Source organism: Leptopilina boulardi, unplaced genomic scaffold (assembly GCF_019393585.1).
Source record: "Leptopilina boulardi isolate dan_hultmark-lab unplaced genomic scaffold, ZJU_Lbou_2.1 LbouV2_121, whole genome shotgun sequence".
In the NCBI taxonomy this organism is placed as follows: Eukaryota; Metazoa; Arthropoda; class Insecta; order Hymenoptera; family Figitidae; genus Leptopilina; species Leptopilina boulardi.
The window spans coordinates 360780-381645 of NW_026137665.1; the positions used below are offsets into that span (position 1 = coordinate 360780).

Genomic DNA, 20866 nt, shown 5'->3' on the forward strand with positions numbered 1-20866 from the left:
GAACCTTCATTTACATTTTTACTGACCTACGTAATGTACAGTTTGTAAGAGTAATTTTTGAGCAATAAAAAATGTAATTCATTTCACGAATAGCCTTTCTGTATATATATATGTATATGATAATCGGATGTGTCTAGAAACAAAATAGGGTTTACGTGACGAGGTTGAAGAAACTTATATTGCACTACATCAAACGCTCGATTTCACAATATCTTGATTCCAAAAGATAAAATTAAAACGTCGGTGAAGTTCACAACGTTCCTGATCAACGATTGACAAAAAAAAAAAAAAATGTGTCTTAAAATTTTGAACATTTAAAATGAACGAAAAATTTGTTTACTACTTTTTTAACTACAAATTTTATTATAAAATACTGGTTTCTGTATCTAAATATTTATTTACAATAAATTGATGTTTTTTAAAAAATAATTTTTATCATAACTTTCATATAATTTTTATCAAGTTAAGGAGGTTAAATCTATTAACATAACCTCAAACTAAAAAGTAGTTTTTAACAGAACTAAAAAAAAATTTTAAATTTATTACACCCAAATTCGACAGATCCAATTGTACAATTTTGAAAAAAAAATTATTTTGTTGAGTTAAAATTTGTCGTTAAATAATATAATTAATAAACATTTTGTATTTTTTCTTAAAGGTTAGTGAACAATTGTAATTTTTATGCAATTCTTAGAAACAATAGGTTATTTTGCTCTTTGAAAGATTTTCTACAATTCTGTTTGTTGACTTTAATTTAAAATATTTTTGTTCAAAAGTTAATAAACAAATAAAATTTTTATTTTTTATATTTTTTAAACAAACCATTATTTAACAAAAACACAAAATCAGAATTGTAGAGAATCTTTCAAAGAGAAAAATGAGCTATTGTTTATAAAAATTGGAATTGTTCACTAACTTTTAAGAAGAAATACAAAATGTTTATTAATTATTATTTAACGACAAATTTTAACTTAACAAAATAATTTTCTTTCCAAAATTGCAGGCCTCGGATCGACTTAAAGGCACAAAAAAAGTCGTTTTAGTCGATTTATATTAAAAAAAAAGTCGATTTTTTTTATTTTAACTAAAATATTTTACAGATTTTTAAATAAATTTTTTTTTTAAATAATAATACATTTGGATGGGTTAAAGTTAAAATTTTTAGAAATAATTGAATTTCAAAAGATTTTGTTAATTTTTAGACAATAATTAAATTTTACAGAACTAAAAATAATTTAGCAAATAATTTTAGATAACATTTTTTAAATGTAATTAAATATTCAAAGATTTACAATTGAGATTTTTGAAATTAATTGAACTTCAAGTGATTTTTAATTAAAAATTTTGGATGATTTCAATAAAAAATTTATTAGAAATTGCGGACAAAAATACAATAATTTGAAAATCATTTTTAATTGAAAAATGCTTTCTGATAATTGAATTTCCTTAGAGTTATAATTAAAATTATAAAATTTCAAAAAATTAAGAAAAAATTAAATTTTAGAAGCTTTTAAATTCAAATTTTTGAAAAATAATTGAAATTGTGGATAATAATTCAATTTTAGTTGGTTTTTGATTGAAAATTTTGATAATAATTAATTTTGAATTGAAATTTTTAAAAATAATTGAATTATATTTGATTTGAAATTGGAATTTTGGAAAATAATTGAATTCTAGTTGATTTTGAATTTAAAATTTTGAAAATAATTGAATTTTTCAATTATTTTGGGAAATAATTAAATTTTAATTGAAATTTTGGATAATAATTTAATTTTAATTGATTTTTGATTGAAAATTTTGAAAATAATTAATTTTAAATTAAAATTTTTAAAAATAATTGAATTTTATTTGATTTTAAATTGAAATTTTGGAAAATAATTGAATTTTATTTGATATTGAATTGATTTATGATTTTGAATTAAATATTTTTGGTAATTTTATTTGATATTTTTTTAAAATTATAAACAATTGTTAAATTTCATAAAAATTTTTATTGAAAAATAATTTGAAATAATTGAATTTGTGATGAATTTCATTAAAATTATTAAAATTAATTAATTTAGTGAAAAATTTGTTAAATAATTGAAATAAAGAAAATCTGAAGATCTGCATTTTATACTAAAAAAAATATATTTTATTTACAATTTTTTTTTTTTTAAATGTAAAAAAAAGTCAAAATAGTCGCATTTTATTAAAATAAGTCGAAAAAAGTCGTACTTTTTAAAAAAAAGACGGAAATAGTCGAAAAAGTCGTATAATCCGAGGCCTGAAAATTTGCCTGAAGTTCCGAACGTTCAAATGAACGAAATAATTTTGTTGGTTTATAAATTTTTTAAAAATTATTACAACAATGATAAATAAAAAAAAGTATATTTAACATTTAGTAAATTATTAATTTATTTTTACATACAGAATGCAAAATTTAAAAATTTGAACTTAAAAAAGTAGTAAACAAATTTTTCGTTCATTTGAACGTTTAGAATTTCAGGCACATTTTCTTATTTTTCATAAAGATTTCAAAAAAATATCAAAAAATAAAATAAAAATTCTTGAATAAAAATCTCACATAAAATTGCTCCCATATTTGAAATAAACTAAAAAATTTATGTATATGCCTTTAAGTTAAAATATTTTCTTCGCGGTTTTGGAATTAAATGGAAAACCATTTTAAGCAAAGATGTAAATTTAAGATAAGTGTTACTAAATCTTGTCTGCATTATATTTTAGCATAAGCAAGCAAAACTTGTTAATTTACTCCAAATATAATGTAGGTATATATTCTATATATCTATTTTGTTCTCTTGCTAATGGCGACAGAATGATGGATCACTGTATACTTAAACTTATATTTGACAAAAATAATATTACAAAGTTTATTTTATGTATATATTTTTTGCATAAACGAAAATTGAAGTGTTTTTTTACGTTTTTGAAAAAAAAACACTCGACAAAATTATTATTTCTGTTAAAGGCGTTTTTTTTTTTTTTTTTTAAAAAATTCATTCTTTTTGATAGAATGAAATATAAATGAAAGAACACTTGAATATATTGAAATTGCCATTCACACCTTGTTCTATCAACTGGAAATTTCAAACGTTACTTTCAGAGATGATAAAAATAGTTAACATCTTTGAAGTTTTAATTTTGTGGAAACAAATTTTAATCGTTTGGAAAAATTGTAATCAATTCAAATGATACAGAGCTTTTTGTTTTCTATTTTAGAGACTATCTTAAAAAGTTAAAATAAATAAATAAATGCCCCCATTCTATATATATATATATATGGGGCATTCCACAGGAAATTTTCAATCAAAATTTTTTTTTGTCCAAAACATTTTTTTTCGAAATCTTATATGGAAAATAAAAAAATACGTATTTTTTTATTTTTTTATATAGATTTTGAAAAAAATGTTACGGGCAAAAAAAAAAAATTTAATGGAAATTTCCCGTGGAATACCCCATATATATATATATACCGTGGTTGTCCCAGTTTCCGTCCACTTTAATTTTGAAGATAACACACTGAGAAAAAAATTTAGTGATTGCAACAAAATTGTTTGATTAGACAATTTTGGTTCTTGTAACCAAATTTTGGTTGACTGAAACAAAGTCGTAGAGTTATCTCAACCAAAAATTTGGTTAGGCCAACAAAATTAATTGGTTGAACATTTTTAAATTCCAACCAAAATTTAGTTACGACAACAAAATAATTTGGTTAACACAACAAAATAGTTTGGTCTAAAAAACCAAATGATCGTTTGTTGTCCTAACGAAAATTTGGTTGAACTAACCAAACATTTTTGTTATTACCAACAAAAAACACTCAACCAGATTTTTTTGGTTGACTCAAACAAATAGTTTGGTTGCTTAAGTACCAACAAAATTTTTTTTGTTGGCCCAACCAAATTTTGGTTGCTCTGACTAAACATTTTTCTCAGTGAATTTTTAAAAAAAAATTATTTTCTTTTATTTATTTACTTCCAACTAATAAAAACCATTGTATTGCAAAAAGAATAAAATATTGTTGAAAAATAATTTAAATTATAATACCGGATATTTGTAAAAATAAACGGTTACTATAGGACATGAACGGAAACTGAGACAACGATATATATAGTTTTCATATTGAAATAATGCCATATTAAATAATTATAATAATACCTTCTTATAAAAAAACTTTTTTTTTCAACTTTCGTCTAGTTTATTTTAGCTTTTTTAAGTCTCTTAGGTGTTAAATGTGTAAAGTTAAAAACTTTTCTATATTCTTCCTCTCTTTTCAACCAAAATTAGCGAGAAATTATTGGAAAAGTAAAGTTTGTAATTTGTCACGTAATATACAAGATAAAAATATAAAAATAAAAGAAATTGTTTTTTTTAACTTCCTTTTAAAAAAATGAAATAAAATAATAAAAATTGTTATATAAATAGCAAAAATAAAATATTTTTTAAATGGAAATAATTTACAGTATATATATATATATTTTTTTTTTTTTTTTTTGACTATGTCCTCGTTAATGAAAATTATTCATCAATGTTTACAAACCGCACAATACCTTATACACAATATATTAAAGTTTTGCTCCCGCATATAATATAATGTAATTAAATTCAAAAATTTTCACATAACCTTTAAAGTTGTTGACAAAAGGAATTTTTAATTGAAACTTTATATAATATTAAAATTAATCTCCTAAACAAACAGGCATTTCTTCAATTTGAATTAGAGAACAAAAATTCATTGCTGTGAATATTGTTTGTTTTTTCAAAATATTTAATAATATTAAATATTATTTAAAAATTTATATAATTAACTTTTTTTTATTTTTATACTGTATTTTTTTATTTCCGTTTTTGTTTATTATTATTTATTGTTGTAAATATTCAAATTTATTATTTTTATAAAAATTTCATTAAATTTAATTTTTATTAACATATATATTGATTGTTATTAATTTTATTAATATTATTGTTTCAATATTTTATTGTTATAATTAAGAATTTAATTCTAAATTATTCTAATTGTTATTTAATTTTATGAACATTTAAATATTAAAATTATAATTTATTATTATTATTCTTATATAATTGAGTGAATTAAATGATTTTTGTTTCAAATACAAAAATTATTGATTCAAATAAAAATTTATTTAATTCAAATAAAAATTATTTGCTTCAAGTAAATATTTATTTCATAATAGTTTTGAGTATTTTATTAAAAGTAATTGAGTATTTTAATCAAATAAATTTTTTTCATTGTACAGTAAAAAATAGTAAATATTTTTTCAATTTTTAGGAATAACGTATCAAAATTATGAAATATTGATATAAAAAATACTAAATTATAGAAAAGACTTTGTATAATAGAGTTATTAAAAATTTGTATTAAAGTTCATATAAATATTTACTACAATTTGTAAAAACATTTATCTAAAATTCAAAAATTTTTTGTACTTTTTATATAAATATTTTCTATTTTGATACTTTTTCTCTAAATAGAAAAATATTTACTAAAATTTCTACTATACTTATTATAATTTAATATTATATTTTCTTTCAGTGTTTGACTTGACATTATTATTATTATTATTTATTGAATTTTTATTTATTTTTAATAAATAGAATAAATTGAGAGAGAGAGAGAGAGATATTGAGTAAAACTTATAAAACTGTTCTTCAACAGTAAAATACTATTAATATAAGAGAAGAGAAAATAATAAGATAGGAAAATGTAAACAAAGACATGAACTACTTTCTTGAAAATGCATATCAAACTCCTTGCTTTTCTCACATATATATATATATATATATATATATATATATATATATATATATATATATATCCTGCACAAACTTATCAACAATATTCTCTTATCAACTTTGACAACAGCTTCAAAGTCATCTTCTTCCGCACAATTGTTACAAAACTTTTTCAAATGGAACCATCCAATTGAGCCTGTGTCCACGGATGCAAGAACCAAATATAAACCATTGAAAATGTATATATATATATTTGATTCTTCCATTCGATATACTTTTATCTTAAAGAGCTAATAAATATACCTGAAAGCGTATCGATTCTCTTCTTATCTTTTTTTTTCCCTCCTACCCCTTTTTTTTTGCTTCTCTCCTTTTTTTGAAACAAAAAACAAAACTTTTTTTTTTTTTTGCAAACTCTCGATAGATTCAAAATAAATCTATCCAATTTTTGACAATTTCATTTCACTTTCACAATTGAACACTATTTATATATATTTTTCAATAAGAGTACAGCAATAATAATAATAATAATAATATAATTTAATTGCTGATGAAAAACATTTTTTTCATATCACGAAAGCACCATCAATAATAATAATAATAATTTTCACTCTTGGCGATAATCACTCGCGAATAAAAATCGATCTAGTCAACTTACTCGAAATGACGCGCATCGATCGCGCATTCCGGTTTATAACGCAGCGTTTAGCGAAAAGGGAGCAGTGACTCCGAAATCCCGAGGATTACCGGATGGAGAAATCCGATCGTGGACCACTATGACGGAAATCGACACACTCTATTCACTCCGTGTTTCACGTTTTTCAATCAGAATTTTCAATTTTGCAAAATTTTTTTCGCAAAATTCACTCCGACTTATTAAAAAAAAAGAAAATCTTTTTTTTTCAATGTTTCTTTTTTATATAGCGGGAAATTTTTTTTTTTTTTTTTTTTTCTATTTTTTTTTTTGTATATGAATTCGCCGCGATTCGAACGTGTTTTGTTCTTTGGTACACGAGCGAAAGCGCCGGACGTACTAGTGCACGAGTGGAACTGACGAGGAACCTGGCAGGCTCCCCTAGACGCTGCGCCGCCGTCCTGCGTGAAAACGTCGTCGTCCCACTGTACACAACATATAACGCTATTGAGGGTACCTACAATATCGACGTCATCGACGTTTTTTTTTTTTTTTTTTTTTACCGCATATATACAACTACATCGTTTCGCAGTCGTAGTCCACCCACACCTGGATCGTTGCCCGCGCGCTCTTTTGTATCCCGCCCCTGGATCTTCCTAAATCCTAAGTCATAAGCGTAGGTTGATACATGGATCGTAAAACCAGACTCGGATTACGAGAGACTGAGAGAAGGAAGAGTATTTTAAAGAATCTCTCTCTTCTCTATATATAAGAAAGTCGAAAAGAAAACTGAAATGAGATGAAGATCAAGAGCCTCGAGGAATTATATTTAATTCTATTATTATTATTATTATTATTATTATTATTATTATTATTAAAGACTGGAATTTTAATTTCATTTTTTTTAACAATTATGTGAATTAATTTGTGATAAGTCTTTTTATCTGCTTGTTTTTCTTTTTGAAAAAAAAAAATTTCTTGAGGCGGGATTCGAACACCCACGTATTAATATTGCCAATGGGCTACACTCACGCACTGAGCTAATTTATAAACTGACAAAAAAGAATTCAATCTTGAACAACTGTTCTTTTAAGGGGATAACGTTATTTTTACCTTTTTTTTTTTTCGCTTGAAACTCGTTACTCGGGGGTTTTTAAGGTCGCTGAGGGACGCATGAATATTCCCTTCATTAGATTTGACGAAATTTTTGTGGTGTCAAATTAAAAATTATCGAATTTACATTCAATAGAATTTTTAAAAAAAGAGATTTCATAATGAGCCTAATTTTAATAATCAAAAATTTCTATATATTTAACAAAATTCTGATTTTGTAGAATTTCTATTTAACTGAACTTATACACTGCAAAAATAAGTGACTTATTTGGTATCTTACAATAAGATGTAATATGGAAAAATAGTATCTTCCACCTTAAAAAAAGATATTTTGTAAAGTATCTTATAAATATTTAATATGCTTTTTGCGTTTTAACAAAAACGAAAATATTTCTTCCATCTTAAATTGTAAGTTACTTCGGTAAGTTTCTATAAGTAACTTGAATTAAGATATTTGTGGGGTCATAAGATGTTTAGAAAAAAGATGCTTGTAAATTCTAAGATACGTCAGAATTTGAAGTTACTAAAATATAAAATACATTAAGCATCTTACATAAGAGGCCATAGTTAACCTCAAAATTTTTTTCATCAAAAATATGTAAAGCACTTTGGCGAAGATACTATTAACATCTTAAACTAAGATATTTTAAATAACTAAAAAGTTACTACCAAAACATCTTATATTAAGATACTTCTTTTTGCAGTGTAGATAAAGCAGATTTTCTAATATATCGAATTTTCAAATAACACAATTTCCATTTAATAAAATTGATATCAAGAAAAATTTTCATAAAAAAAGAATTTCTATTTATCCGAATATTAACTTAAAATTATTTTAATTAACAGAATTTCCAATTAAAATAATTTCTATATAACAAAATTCTCATTTAACAAAAGTTTTATTCAAAAAATTTCTATACTATCTAATTTTTTTTTAATAGTATTGTCATTTAACAGAAATTCTTCTTAGTTAAATTTTTAAGACAGAGAATTTCTATTTCACCGATACTTTATTTGACCAAAGTTTCACTTATCCGAATTTTCATTAGATGGAAATATTAAAACGTCGAATTTCCATTTGATCGAACTTTCATATATCAGATTATCCACTTGGCATAAACATTTCAGCGGGAATTTTAAAAACTATCTAGAAAATTGTGATTGGTTGATTTTAAATCTCCCGCTGAAATTTGTATACCAAGTGGATAATCTGATATATGAAAGTTCGATCAAATGGAAATTCGACGTTTTAATATTCCCATCTAATGAAAATTCGGATAAGTGAAACTTCGATCAAATAAAGTATCGGTGAAATAGAAATTCTCTGTCTTAAAAATTTAGCTAAGAAGAATTTCTGTTAAATGACAATACTATTAAAAAAAATTAGAGAAATTTATAATATAGTATAGAAATTTTTTGAATAAAACTTTTGTTAAATGAGAATTTTGTTATATAGAAATTATTTTAATTGGAAATTCTGTTAATTAAAATAATTTTAAGTTAATATTCGGATAAATAGAAATTCAACAAATAATCAATTCTGATAAATAAAAATTCTTTTTTATGAAAATTTTTCTAGATATTAATTTTATTAAATGGAAATTGTGTTATTTGAAAATTCGATATATAGAAAATCTGCTTTATCTAAGTTCAGTTAAATAAAAATTCTACAAAATTAAAATTTTGTTAAATAGAAATTTTTCATTATTAAAATTAGGCTCATTATAAAATCTATTTTTTAAAATTCCAATGAATATAAATTCTATAATTTTTAATTTGACACTACAAAAATTCTGTCAAGTCTAATGAAGGGAATATTCATGCGTCCCGTCGCTGATTACGAATCTGGCATCCAATTTCAAAAATTCAAAATGGCGGATCCAATATGGCACTTAAAAAGTGAAAAAATTATCCCGTGTGGAAATTAATCGTGGAAGTCTAGCTATAGCTAGCGCCACCAAATAATACAAGAATACAAATCTTTGTACATAGTGTTATAATAATACAAACAAAATTTAAGATTAAAAAAAACTATAATACAGAAAATTTATTTGGTAATTTATGGAAATTTATGAGGTAATTTATGAAATTTTGAGGTAATTTATGAAATTTTGAGGTAATTTATAATTATAATACAAACAAAATTCAAGATTCAAAAACTATTGCAGAAAATTTACGTGGTAATTTATGGAAATTTATGCGGTAATTTATGAAATTTTTAAGGTAATTTATAATTGTGATATAAGCAAAATTTTGAGATTTAAAAATTATTGCAGGAAATTTATGCGGTAATTTATAATATATAAAAGAAAAACTTGAAAACTAATTTTGGAAATTTATGGAAATTTATAGGGTAATTTATGGTAATTTATGAAATTTTTAAGGTAATTTATAATATATATTAAAGAAAATTTTTAGAAATTTATAGGGTAATTTATGGAATTTTATGTGGTAATTTAAGAAAATCTAATAGAAATATATGTTGTAATGTTGTAAATTATTTTTAAATATTTTATCGTAATTTTTAAACATCACCATTCCCGCAATACTAGTTAGTGGCTACAATACAAAATTGTGACATCAAATTTCGAAAATTCAAAATGGCGGACCCAAAATGAAGGACAAAATTTAAAAATTGATCGGATTTGCTTGAAACTTGTTACTCAGAAGTTTCTTAGGCCGCTGATTACGAATTTGGTATTAGATTTTCAAAATTCAAAATGGCGGATCCAATATGGCACCCAAAAAGTGAAAAAATCATTTGGATTCACTTGAAACATATTGTAAGTTTAACAGATTTGTATAAAACTTGTCACCCGAGGGTTTTTGAGATTGATTATCACGAATCTGGCATTGTATTTTGAAAATTAAAAATGTCGGATCCAATATGGTGGAAAAAATTTAAAAATTGATCGAATTTGCTTGAAACTCATTACTCGGGAATTGTTTGCTATATTGGATCCACCGTTTGAAATTTTCAAATTTGAATGTCAGATTAGTAATGGACGACCCTGAAAACCTCCGATTAATAAGTTTGAAACAAAATCATTTTTTAAATTTTGTCCTCCATATTGGATCCGCCATTTCTAATTTTCGAAATTTGATGCGAAATTCGTAATCATCGACCTTAAAATCAACGAGTTTCTAGCAATTTAAAAATTCGGTACCTAAAAATTCTTTACTAAAAGAAATACAGCCTCTATTAAGTAGATCCATAAGAAGAAAAACTTAAGTGCTATACAACCTGAACCACAGAACGAATCTTTAATTAAGATTACTACTCATTTTTTTTTGTTTCTAAAACGTAATTCTGTGAAAAGATTTTCCTACTTTCTTTACATTGTATTTTTAAAAAAAAAATTCGCAAGTGTTTAAAAAAAAAATTAAAAACTCTTAATAAATTGTTTACAGTTCTAAAGAATAAAATAATACAAAACGTGTATATGAAAATGTCTCTCTAAAGCTTTTAAATCTCGCGCAAGTGTAAGTATACAATATAAAAGATTCTTAACAACAAGTTAGAATTTCTTTTTTGATTCTTAGAAACCAGGTTAAAAGAGAAAAAAAATATATAATAGAAAAAATATTTAGAAATAAGAAAATTATATACAATGGAAAAAGTGTAATGTACTTCGAGTGCATTGAAAAATTAACTTTGGAAAAAAAACTAAAAGAAAATTAAAAAAAAAAAAATATGGTGTAAAATAAAATATATAAATGCAGTTCTGATAAAAGAAAGAAACGTAAACCAACTCTTAACCCTCCAATATTGCGTCATTCAATCTTTTTTCTCATTCAATATATATGTATATATATAGGTGACGGATTTCAAGCTGATACCGTTTTTATCATCAAAAAAAAGTTTGCTCCGGATTTCGTCAGAAAAAAAAAATTAGAAACGAAAACTTGAGGATTTAAATGAAAAAGTAAATTACAATATACGAAAAGAAATATTCAGTCATATTTCACTGAAAGCCAGTACGATTATTATAATCGATACATCTGTTTTTATAATTAATCAGTAAAACGGATTTACAGATTGGTTTGCCAAATCTCTTTTACCGACCGACGATAACAATATGAAATCTGTTTTATCATCAATCGGTAAAACAGATTTACAGATTGAATTTCCAAATCTGTTTTACCGATCGTTGATAACAATGTGACATCTGTTTTATCATCAATCGGTAAAACAAATTTAGCTAAAAATAACTGGAAATATGAGAATAAATTTCTAAGTATCATTGACTCAAATAATAATTATTTAATAGTAATAAATATATTTATTCTCAATAATAATTTAGTTATAAATTTATAAATTCATTGAACCAAATAATTTTTTTTCCAACATATTAAAGAGAATTTTTTTCTTCACAAAAATTTTAAAGAAACTTTTTTTTTTCTTTTAGAATATGAATGAAAATGAACTTCACCAACAATGTAGACCAGAGATGTGCGATGCTTTCCTTTTATCGAGGGTAGAAACACATTATCGCGCTGACCTTTTATTGCTGAATGTATCCAAGAGAAGAACCGACAGAACCACATTCAACGATATTGGTTGAGAAAAAAAAAAAAAGTATTATAGTTATGGATTATATTGACGATGCCGGAAGAGTATAAATGCTATCAAGAAAGCCGAGAGTAGATACGCCCTTTTTAAAAGTGATTTTGCGATATGTAAGTACAAGGTGTTCTGTCAACTCAATCTCCCCTCTCGCATCTTTTTTTTTTTTTTTTATTTTTCTTTTTTAAAGTCACAAAAGGGCGCAGCCCCTTTTTCTTTCTGGTTGACCTTATCTATTTACTGTTTTTTATACTATCTCATCTCTCTCTCTCTCTCTCTTTCACTCCCTTTATTCTTTCCTCTTATAAGAGAAATTCTCTAAATTTCTTGAAGCGAAAATTTCAACTCGAATTTCATTGTTGAAATTATATTTTTTTTTCTTTTTGACATTTACAAAAATTTATTTTATAAAATATTAAAAAGTGATATATTTCATTTTTAAACAATTCTATACACAGTAATATAGAATTCCAATTAAATAAGTTAAATATTTATATACTTGGGAAAAAAAAATATATTACTTTTTTAATAGAGCAGACATTTATTCATTAATTAAAAAGAATTAAGTATTGATAGTATAAGAAATAAAAAATCTCTCTAGTATAGTCTTATAAAATTCTAATGTTTAAAATTTGTTATTGGGTCAGAATTTCTCAAATGGATCATCTAAAATTAAAATATCTAATTTTTGAAAATAGAAGAAAGAAAATTGTTAAATAAATAAACAATTTAAATAAAATATTTTAAAAAAAAAGATTAGGATATATTTTGAAATACCACATTCCAATACGAGAAAAACTTATTTCCTTTAATATTTGTCAACTGAATCTCAAAAAAATTTTTTTTTTATTTAAGACAGCTGAAAATTTCAATTGTTTATAAGTTAAGCAAAGAAAAATGTTTTATTTAATATTTTCAAAATCTTATTTTGATTAAAAATGTCCAGGTAGTTGAACCAATAAAGTTAAAATTAAAAAAAAAAAAAAAATTCGTTTTTTAAAAAATTTTTCAATTTTTTTGCCCGGAATTTTAAGTTTTTAAAATAATGAATTTGCAGGCCTCGGATCGAATTAAAGGCACAAAAAAAATCGTTTTAGTCGATTTATTTTTTAAAAAAAAGTCGAAAAAGTCGATTTTTTTTATTTTAACTAAAATATTTTACAGATTTTTAAATAATTTTTTTTTTTTTAATTAATAACTTTTGGAAGGGTTAAAGTTGAAATTTTTAGAAATAATTGAATTTCAAAAGATTTTGTTAATTTTGAGACAATAATTAAATTTTACAGAACTAAAAAGAATTTAGCAAATAATTTTAGATAACATTTTTTAAATGTAATTAAATATTCAAAGATTTACAATTGAGATTTTTTAAATTAATTGAATTTCAAGTGATTTTTAATTAAAAATTTTGGATGATTTCAATAAAAAATTTATTAAAAATTGCGGACAAAAATACAATAATTTGAAAACCATTTTTAATTGAAAAATGGTTTCAGATAATTGAATTTCCTTAGAGTTATAATTGAAATTATAAAATTTCAAAAAATTAAAAAAAAAATTAAATTTTAGAAGCTTTTAAATTCAAATTTTTGAAAATAATTGAAATTGTGGATAATAATTCAATTTTAGTTGGTTTTTGATTGAAAATTTTGATAATAATTAATTTTGAATTGAAATTTTTAAAAATAATTGAATTATATTTGATTTTAAATTGGAATTTTGGAAAATAATTGAATTCTAGTTGATTTTGAATTTAAAATTTTGAAAATAATTGAATTTTTCCAATTATTTTGGGAAATAATTCAATTTTAATTGAAATTTTGGATAATAATTCAATTTTAGTTGGTTTTTGATTGAAAATTTTGATAATAATTAATTTTGAATTGAAATTTTTAAAAATAATTGAATTATATTTGATTTTAAATTGAAAATTTGGAAAATAATTGAATTCTAGTTCATTTTGAATTTAAAATTTTGAAAATAATTGAATTTTACCAATTATTTTGGGAAATAATTGAATTTAATTTGATTTTAAATTGAAATTTTAGAAAATAATTGAATTTAATTTGATATTGAATTGATTTATGATTTTGAATTAAAAATTTTTGGTAATTTTATTTGATATTTATTTAAAATTATAAACAATTGTTAAATTTCATAAAAATTATAATTGAAAAATAATTTTAAATAATTGAATGTGTTATGAATTTCGTTAAAATTATTAAAAATAATTAATTTAGTGAAAAATTTGTTAAATAATTGAAATAAAGGAAATCTGAAGATCTGCATTTTATACTAAAGAAAATATATTTTATTTACAAATTTTTTTTTAAAAAAATATAAGAAAATTCGAAATAGTTTAATTTTATTAAAATAAGTCGAAATAGTCGCATTTTATTACAATAAGTCGAAAAAAGTCGTATTTTTGAAAAAAAGTAGGAAATAGTCGAAAAAGTCGTATAATCCGAGGTCTGCTTTTTATATTTAAAAATGTATCTTAGTTGTTTTTGCCCGGAATTTTGAAGTTTTCAAAAAATGAATTTATAGAAAAAAATACAAGTCAAGCACAATTTGGCACAAGATTTGTTTTATTTAAAAAATGTTAGACGTTTTAAAATTGTTTTTTGGTTTTTTGCCCGGAATTTTGAGTTTTTCAAAAAAAGAATTTTTACACAAATCAAGCACAATTTAGCAATCACAATTAAGATTTGTTTTTTTTTGTTGAAAATTTTAACTTTACTAGTCCAAGTTCCTTGACATTTATTTCAGTCGAAAAAAAACGACTAAAATTAAAAATTATTTTTTTTTTTTTTTGAAAATTTTTAATATTTGAGTAATTTTGAGCCTATTTTATTATTTAACCAAAAAAAGTGTCCTCAAGTTAATAGATAAATATATGTTGATGTATAGAAATAAGCGAATAATTACGGAATATATACTTGGCCGTGAATGTAAGAAAATAAATTGGTTATTTAATATACAGAAAATACCACTGTTTTTATGTTAATGTTTTACAAGTCTAGCGTATTTATTTATCTTTACACGGTCACTAGAAACAAACTTTAAACGATGATGATACCGAGGACAGGAAGAATAAATACCATGTATGTAATTACCTCGAGTAAACAAGATGTACATATTTTCCTATAAATTGTATGAACAAATGGCCTCTGATGACACATATAGATCTTTTTCTTATAAAATGATACTTGTATATATCTATAATACTGTATATTAAAAAAAAATCATAATTCAATGATAAAATATTTTTCATGTTTTTAGAATGCAATGAAACCTTCTACTTCAAAATTGAAACATATTTTCTCCTTTAATAAAGATATAATTACTTGATTAAACTTACACACATAGTTTTATTATTCACTTTAATAAAGTAAATGAAACTTTTTCATAGAGCTTTTTTCTAGAAAGCTTTAGTAATTTTCTAATATAAATATTATAATATATTACACATTCACGACAATAAACTGAAAATAGATTATAAAATATTTTGTTATATCATATCGGAAATTTGTGATTTTTTTTTTATTTAAAGAGGTTCAACCCATTAACATAACCTCAAACTAAAAAGTTGTTTTTAACAGAACTAAAAATATATTTAAAATTTATTACACCTAAATTCGCAACCGATCCAATTGTACAATTTGGGAAAAAAATTATTTTGAGTTAAAATTTTTGTTGTTAAATAATAATTAATAAACATTTTATATTTTTTCTTAAAATTTAATGAACAATTGTAATTTTTATGCAATTCTTACAAACAATAGCTTATTTTGCTCTTTGAAAGATTCTGTTTGTTAAATTTTATTAAAAATATTTTGTTCAAAAGTTAATAAACAAATAAAATTTTTATTGTTTATATTTTTTAAACAAACCATTATTTAACAAAAACACAAAATCAGAATTGTAGAGAATCTTTCAAAGAAAAAAATGAACCATTATTTATAAAAATTGGATAAAAATTCAGAATTGTTCACTAACTTTTAAGAAAAAATACAAAATGTTTATTAATTATTATTTAACAACAAATTTTAACTGAAAATAATTTTTTTCCAAAAATTGTACAATTGGATCTGACGAATTTGGGTGTAATAAATTTTAAATATATTTTTAGTTCTGTTAAAAACTACTTTTTAGTTTGAGGTTATGTTAATGGATTGAACTCAAATCAAATTCAATATTTACTTACGTAACACTTTTTCAAAATTCATTTTTAATTACTATTTTATTTTTTAACAAATGCTTAAACCGTAAATTTAATACTACAAGCATTATAAGAAATATTTATTATATCAAGGCAAAATAACATTTTTGAATTAAAAAGAAAACTAATTCAAATGCAAAAAATGAATCACTATTTCAAATTAAAGTTAAAAATTTATTACTAATTCAAATTTACAGAAACAAGTCCGGATATTTGAAAAATTTAAAACATGCGTGATCTAATCTAATAATGAATACAAAAATAAAGTTTGGTTTTAAATTTATATTCAATTCTCTCAAGATGAAAGTAATTGACTCGAAAGTGCTTCATCATTGCTTAAGTTCCCCCTAATCTCCTATTGAAATTGACAAGAGGTCTAACAAATCAGAGCACAAACAGCTCGCTTAGGTTAGCCCCTAATTGATTAGATCGTTTAGACAATTAACTCTACATATCACTTTAACCCGCAAATGAAATAAAACAAAAAAAAATAAATAAATAAATTTGAAAAAAAAACAGGTGTATAACATATTTATAACTATGAAAACAAGAACAAATTTTTTTTCAAGGAGATGAAAAATTGTCTTATTTTTTTATAGTATGAGTTTTAGATATTCCTTATACAATGTCCAGCGCGAAAAACTTTTTTGCTTCTCTCATCAATCTTAGTATAAAAGTTGGAACATTTTTTGCCTTGAAACTTTTCGTATATAGATTTAGGTGCACGAATAAGGTACGTGGATTTGGAATTTTATTGGATCCGTTGATTTGGCGCATAGGTGATTGATTTATTTCTCACGATTGCCAAATAATGCTCGTTATATATATATATCTATATTATAAAAAGATTTCACCGCTGTCTCCAAGATTGTACTAACTATGTCAAAAACATATAGGTTAAAACGAACATAACTAAATTACTAAAATAAGACCTATGTTTTTTACATGGTAAATACAATATAGGTCTTAGGTTGGTTATTCTTGACGTGAAATTTTGAGGTTATGTTCGCTTTAACCTATGTTTTTGACATAGAACCTTGATTTTAAAGGTTACGTTCCGTTTTAACCTACATTTTTGACAAATGACCTTGATTTTTAAGGTTATGTTCGTTTTAACCTACATATTTTTGATATGGTTAGTACAATTCTGGAGACAGCGGCGAAATCTTTTTATAAAACAGATATGTATATTAGTATTTTAGTTCTGATTTTAACCTAAAACCCAGCGTCGAATTGACGTGGAACGACCCATAAATCTACCTATATTAGTATTAAACCGAACATAACCTCAAAATTAAAGTTCCTAGGTCTCTAGAATTCAAGGTGATAGATCAAACATAACCTCAAAATTCTAAGGCATAGGTATCCAGCATTCAAGGCCTTAGTTCAAACATAACCTCAAAATTCAAGGTCATAGGTCAAACATAACATCAAAATTCAAATTATTATTGGTTTAATTTCAGTGTACATTAAACATTTTTGTTATTATTAATTAAAAGAAGTTAGAAGTTTCGAAAAAAAAATCTTTCTCTAATTTTAAAATGCTTTTACATTTCATACGCAGTGAAGCAGTATATAAAAAAAAGAAAAACAAGATATGAAAATTCATTTCGATTGCGCCAAATTTTTACATAAAATTGTTAAAAGTTTTTTGTATGCATAACCGATATAAATGTATACAATACAAAAAGGAAAGTAAATACGTGTTTAGAAAACTAGAAGCTTACTTCTAATACAATATATAAGTATAAATGCTATAGTAACTAGACATATATATATATATATATCTTCAATACCATAATATTAATGCATGGAATCATTTCAGTGCCCTCGAATCTTTGCACGTATACCGCAATGAATTATGGTCAGGTATTTCAATGTATACGTGTAACTAATAAAGGAAATTGAAAAAACAAATTTACGATTTTCAGAGCAAAGTGTATTTACAAAAAAAAATAAATAATAAAAAATGTAGTATTTTAAATATTCTGTAAAACATTAAGTATCATTATCTTACACTGAGAAAATATTTACTCTCAGAAACCGAAATTTGGTTAGGCCAACAAAACAATTTTATTGGTATTTAAACAACCAAACAATTTGGTTCTGTTATGTTGGCATAACAAAGATATTTGGTTAGCTCAACCAAATTCTTTAAAGACAATAAAAATGTTTGGTTGATTTTGTTGTGTTAACCAAATTTTGATTTTAGAATTTAAAAATATTCCATAAAATAATTTTTGTTGGCCTAATAAAACTTTAAAACTTTGTTTCAGCCGACCAAAATTGTCTAATGAAACGATTTTGTTACAATTATAATACAAAATCTTTTTTTTTCAGTATACCAACAATAAGCCTATTTACCAACTGATTGACGTTTCTGATAATAATGAAATTAAAGTTTGCCCCCCAAAAAATGAAAAAAAGAACACTAAAAAGAGATTTATTTTAACCCCTGAATGATTCGTATAAAGAAAACCTCTAGTTATATATATAGATATAGGGAGAAAGCTTGTTAAACTTCCAGGGATTATAAGCACCAAGGAAATTTTCTTCTTTCCTTGAAAAATAAAGTTTTCCAAACGAGATTCGAGACGAAACAAATGTTTCCTTGGCAGTTACTTTGATGGCTTATTTGTTTCTCTCTCTCTCGAAGAGGGAAAAAACTTGGGACGAAAATATATAGTATAAAGTATTTCTTATTCCGATCCGAATCGATCGATGGAGTTGAAATCTATGACTTTTGTAAAACACAAACAATTATTTTCAACGAATTTTTACCTATATGTATATAAAAGGATCGCGAAAACATCGAAAAACGAGCTCATCAAGCTAAAATGCTATAAAAATAGGATCTCTATATGAACTATCATTGCAAATTATCGGTAGTGGCATCCAGTGACCCGAATCGTTTCCATGTTTGACCTTTTCTACTTTTCACCTTTTCTCGTCATTTCACCAGTTGTCCCCAAAAATAGAAATTCGTTATTATCAGACATATTAAATGTTCAATTCAAACTTGAATTTCTTACATGTTTATAGTTATATCCGAAAAGATTTCAAAAATGGTTCAAATATTTTATTACAGCAAGAGAAAAAAAAGAAAAATACAAAATCTAAGCATTTCTAATTCAAAATTAATAACATCACTTTGTTGTATTTGAAGACATCACAGTCAAATTAATTTCATTAACTCAACTAAATTATTAATTTGTTATTTTTAAATTACTACTGCAATGAAACATAATTTAAGTACCTTAAACATTTGTGACGCTCGACGGTAAAAAGGACCTTAGGTATAAACAAATTTAAATATGATGGTAAAATTTGAAAATTCAAAATGTCGAATCCAATATGGCGGACAGAAAAATTTTAAAAGTGCTTAGATTTCAATGAGACTTGGTACTTTAACGTTTTCGAGGTCGCTGAATTCAAATATGATGGTAAAATTTAAAAATGCAAAATGGCGGATCCAATATGGCGGACAAAATATTTATAAAATTCTTAGATTTCAACGAAGCGTAGTGATTATAAAATTTTTTTTTATATATTCATATTGAGCATTATATTTGAAGTCTGTGACTAGAAAAATAATAAAACACTACGCTTCGTTGAAATCTAAGAATTTTATAAATATTTTGTCCTCCATATTGGATCCGCCATTTTGCATTTTTAAATTTTGTCATCATATTTGAATTCAGCTACATCGAAAACGTTAAAGTACTAAGTCTCATTAAAATCTAAGCCCTTTTTAAATTTTTCTGTCCGCCATATTGGATTCGCCATTTTGAATTTTTAAATTTTACCATTATATTTGAAATCAGCGACCTCGAAAACGTTAAAGTACCAAGTCTCCTTGAAATCTAAGCACTTTTAAAAATTTTCTGTCTGCCATATTGGATCCGCCATTTTTAATTTAAAAATTTTACTATCATATTTGAATTGAGCGACCTCGAAAACGTTAAAGTACCAAGTCCCCTTGAAATCTAAGCACTTTGAAAAATTTTCGTCCGCCATTTTGAATTTTTAAATTTTAACATCTTATTTGTATTCAGCGAATAAAAAATATTTATAAAATTCTTAGATTTCAACGAAGCGTAGTGATTATAAATTTTTTTTTTATATATTCATATTGAGCATTATATTTGAAGTCTGTGACTAGAAAAATAATAAAACACTACGCTTCGTTGAAATCTAAGAATTTTATAAATATTTTGTCCGACATATTGGATCAGCCATTTTGCATTTTTAAATTTTGTCATTATATTTGAATTCAGCGACCTCGAAAACGTTAAAGTACTAAGTCTCATTAAAATCTAAGCCCTTTTTAAATTTTTCTGTCCGCCATATTGGATTCGCCATTTTGAATTTTAAAATTTTACCATCATATTTGAATTCAGCGACCTCGAAAACGTTAAAGTACCAAGTCTCCTTGATATCTTAGCACTTTGAAAAATTTCTGTCCGCCATATTGGATCCGCCATTTTGAATTTTAAAATTTTACCATCATATTTGAATTCATCGACCTCGAAAACGTTAAAGTACCAAGTCTCCTTGAAATCTAAGCACTTTG

General features: G+C 23.7%; 2 protein-coding genes across 5 annotated transcripts in view; both read right to left on the reverse strand.

Moving 5' to 3' along the window:
- LOC127285229 (neurocalcin homolog) overlaps positions 1-20866 on the reverse strand; it is a 229210-nt gene that overhangs the window by 138327 nt on the left and 70017 nt on the right. The window lies entirely within an intron of this gene.
- Positions 1-20866, reverse strand: part of LOC127285211 (neuronal calcium sensor 2) — a 192067-nt gene that overhangs the window by 101437 nt on the left and 69764 nt on the right. The window contains exon 1 of one of the 3 annotated variants that reach the window (XM_051311101.1): positions 6416-7095. The exons of 1 other annotated variant lie outside the window; for it this stretch is intronic. In XM_051311101.1, coding sequence (XP_051167058.1) covers positions 6416-6442 — 27 coding nt within the window. In that variant the 5' untranslated portion in view covers positions 6443-7095. Of the gene's footprint in view, positions 1-6060; positions 7096-20866 lie in introns of those variants that run through there. One more of the 3 variants, XM_051311109.1, reaches the window with a different exon arrangement.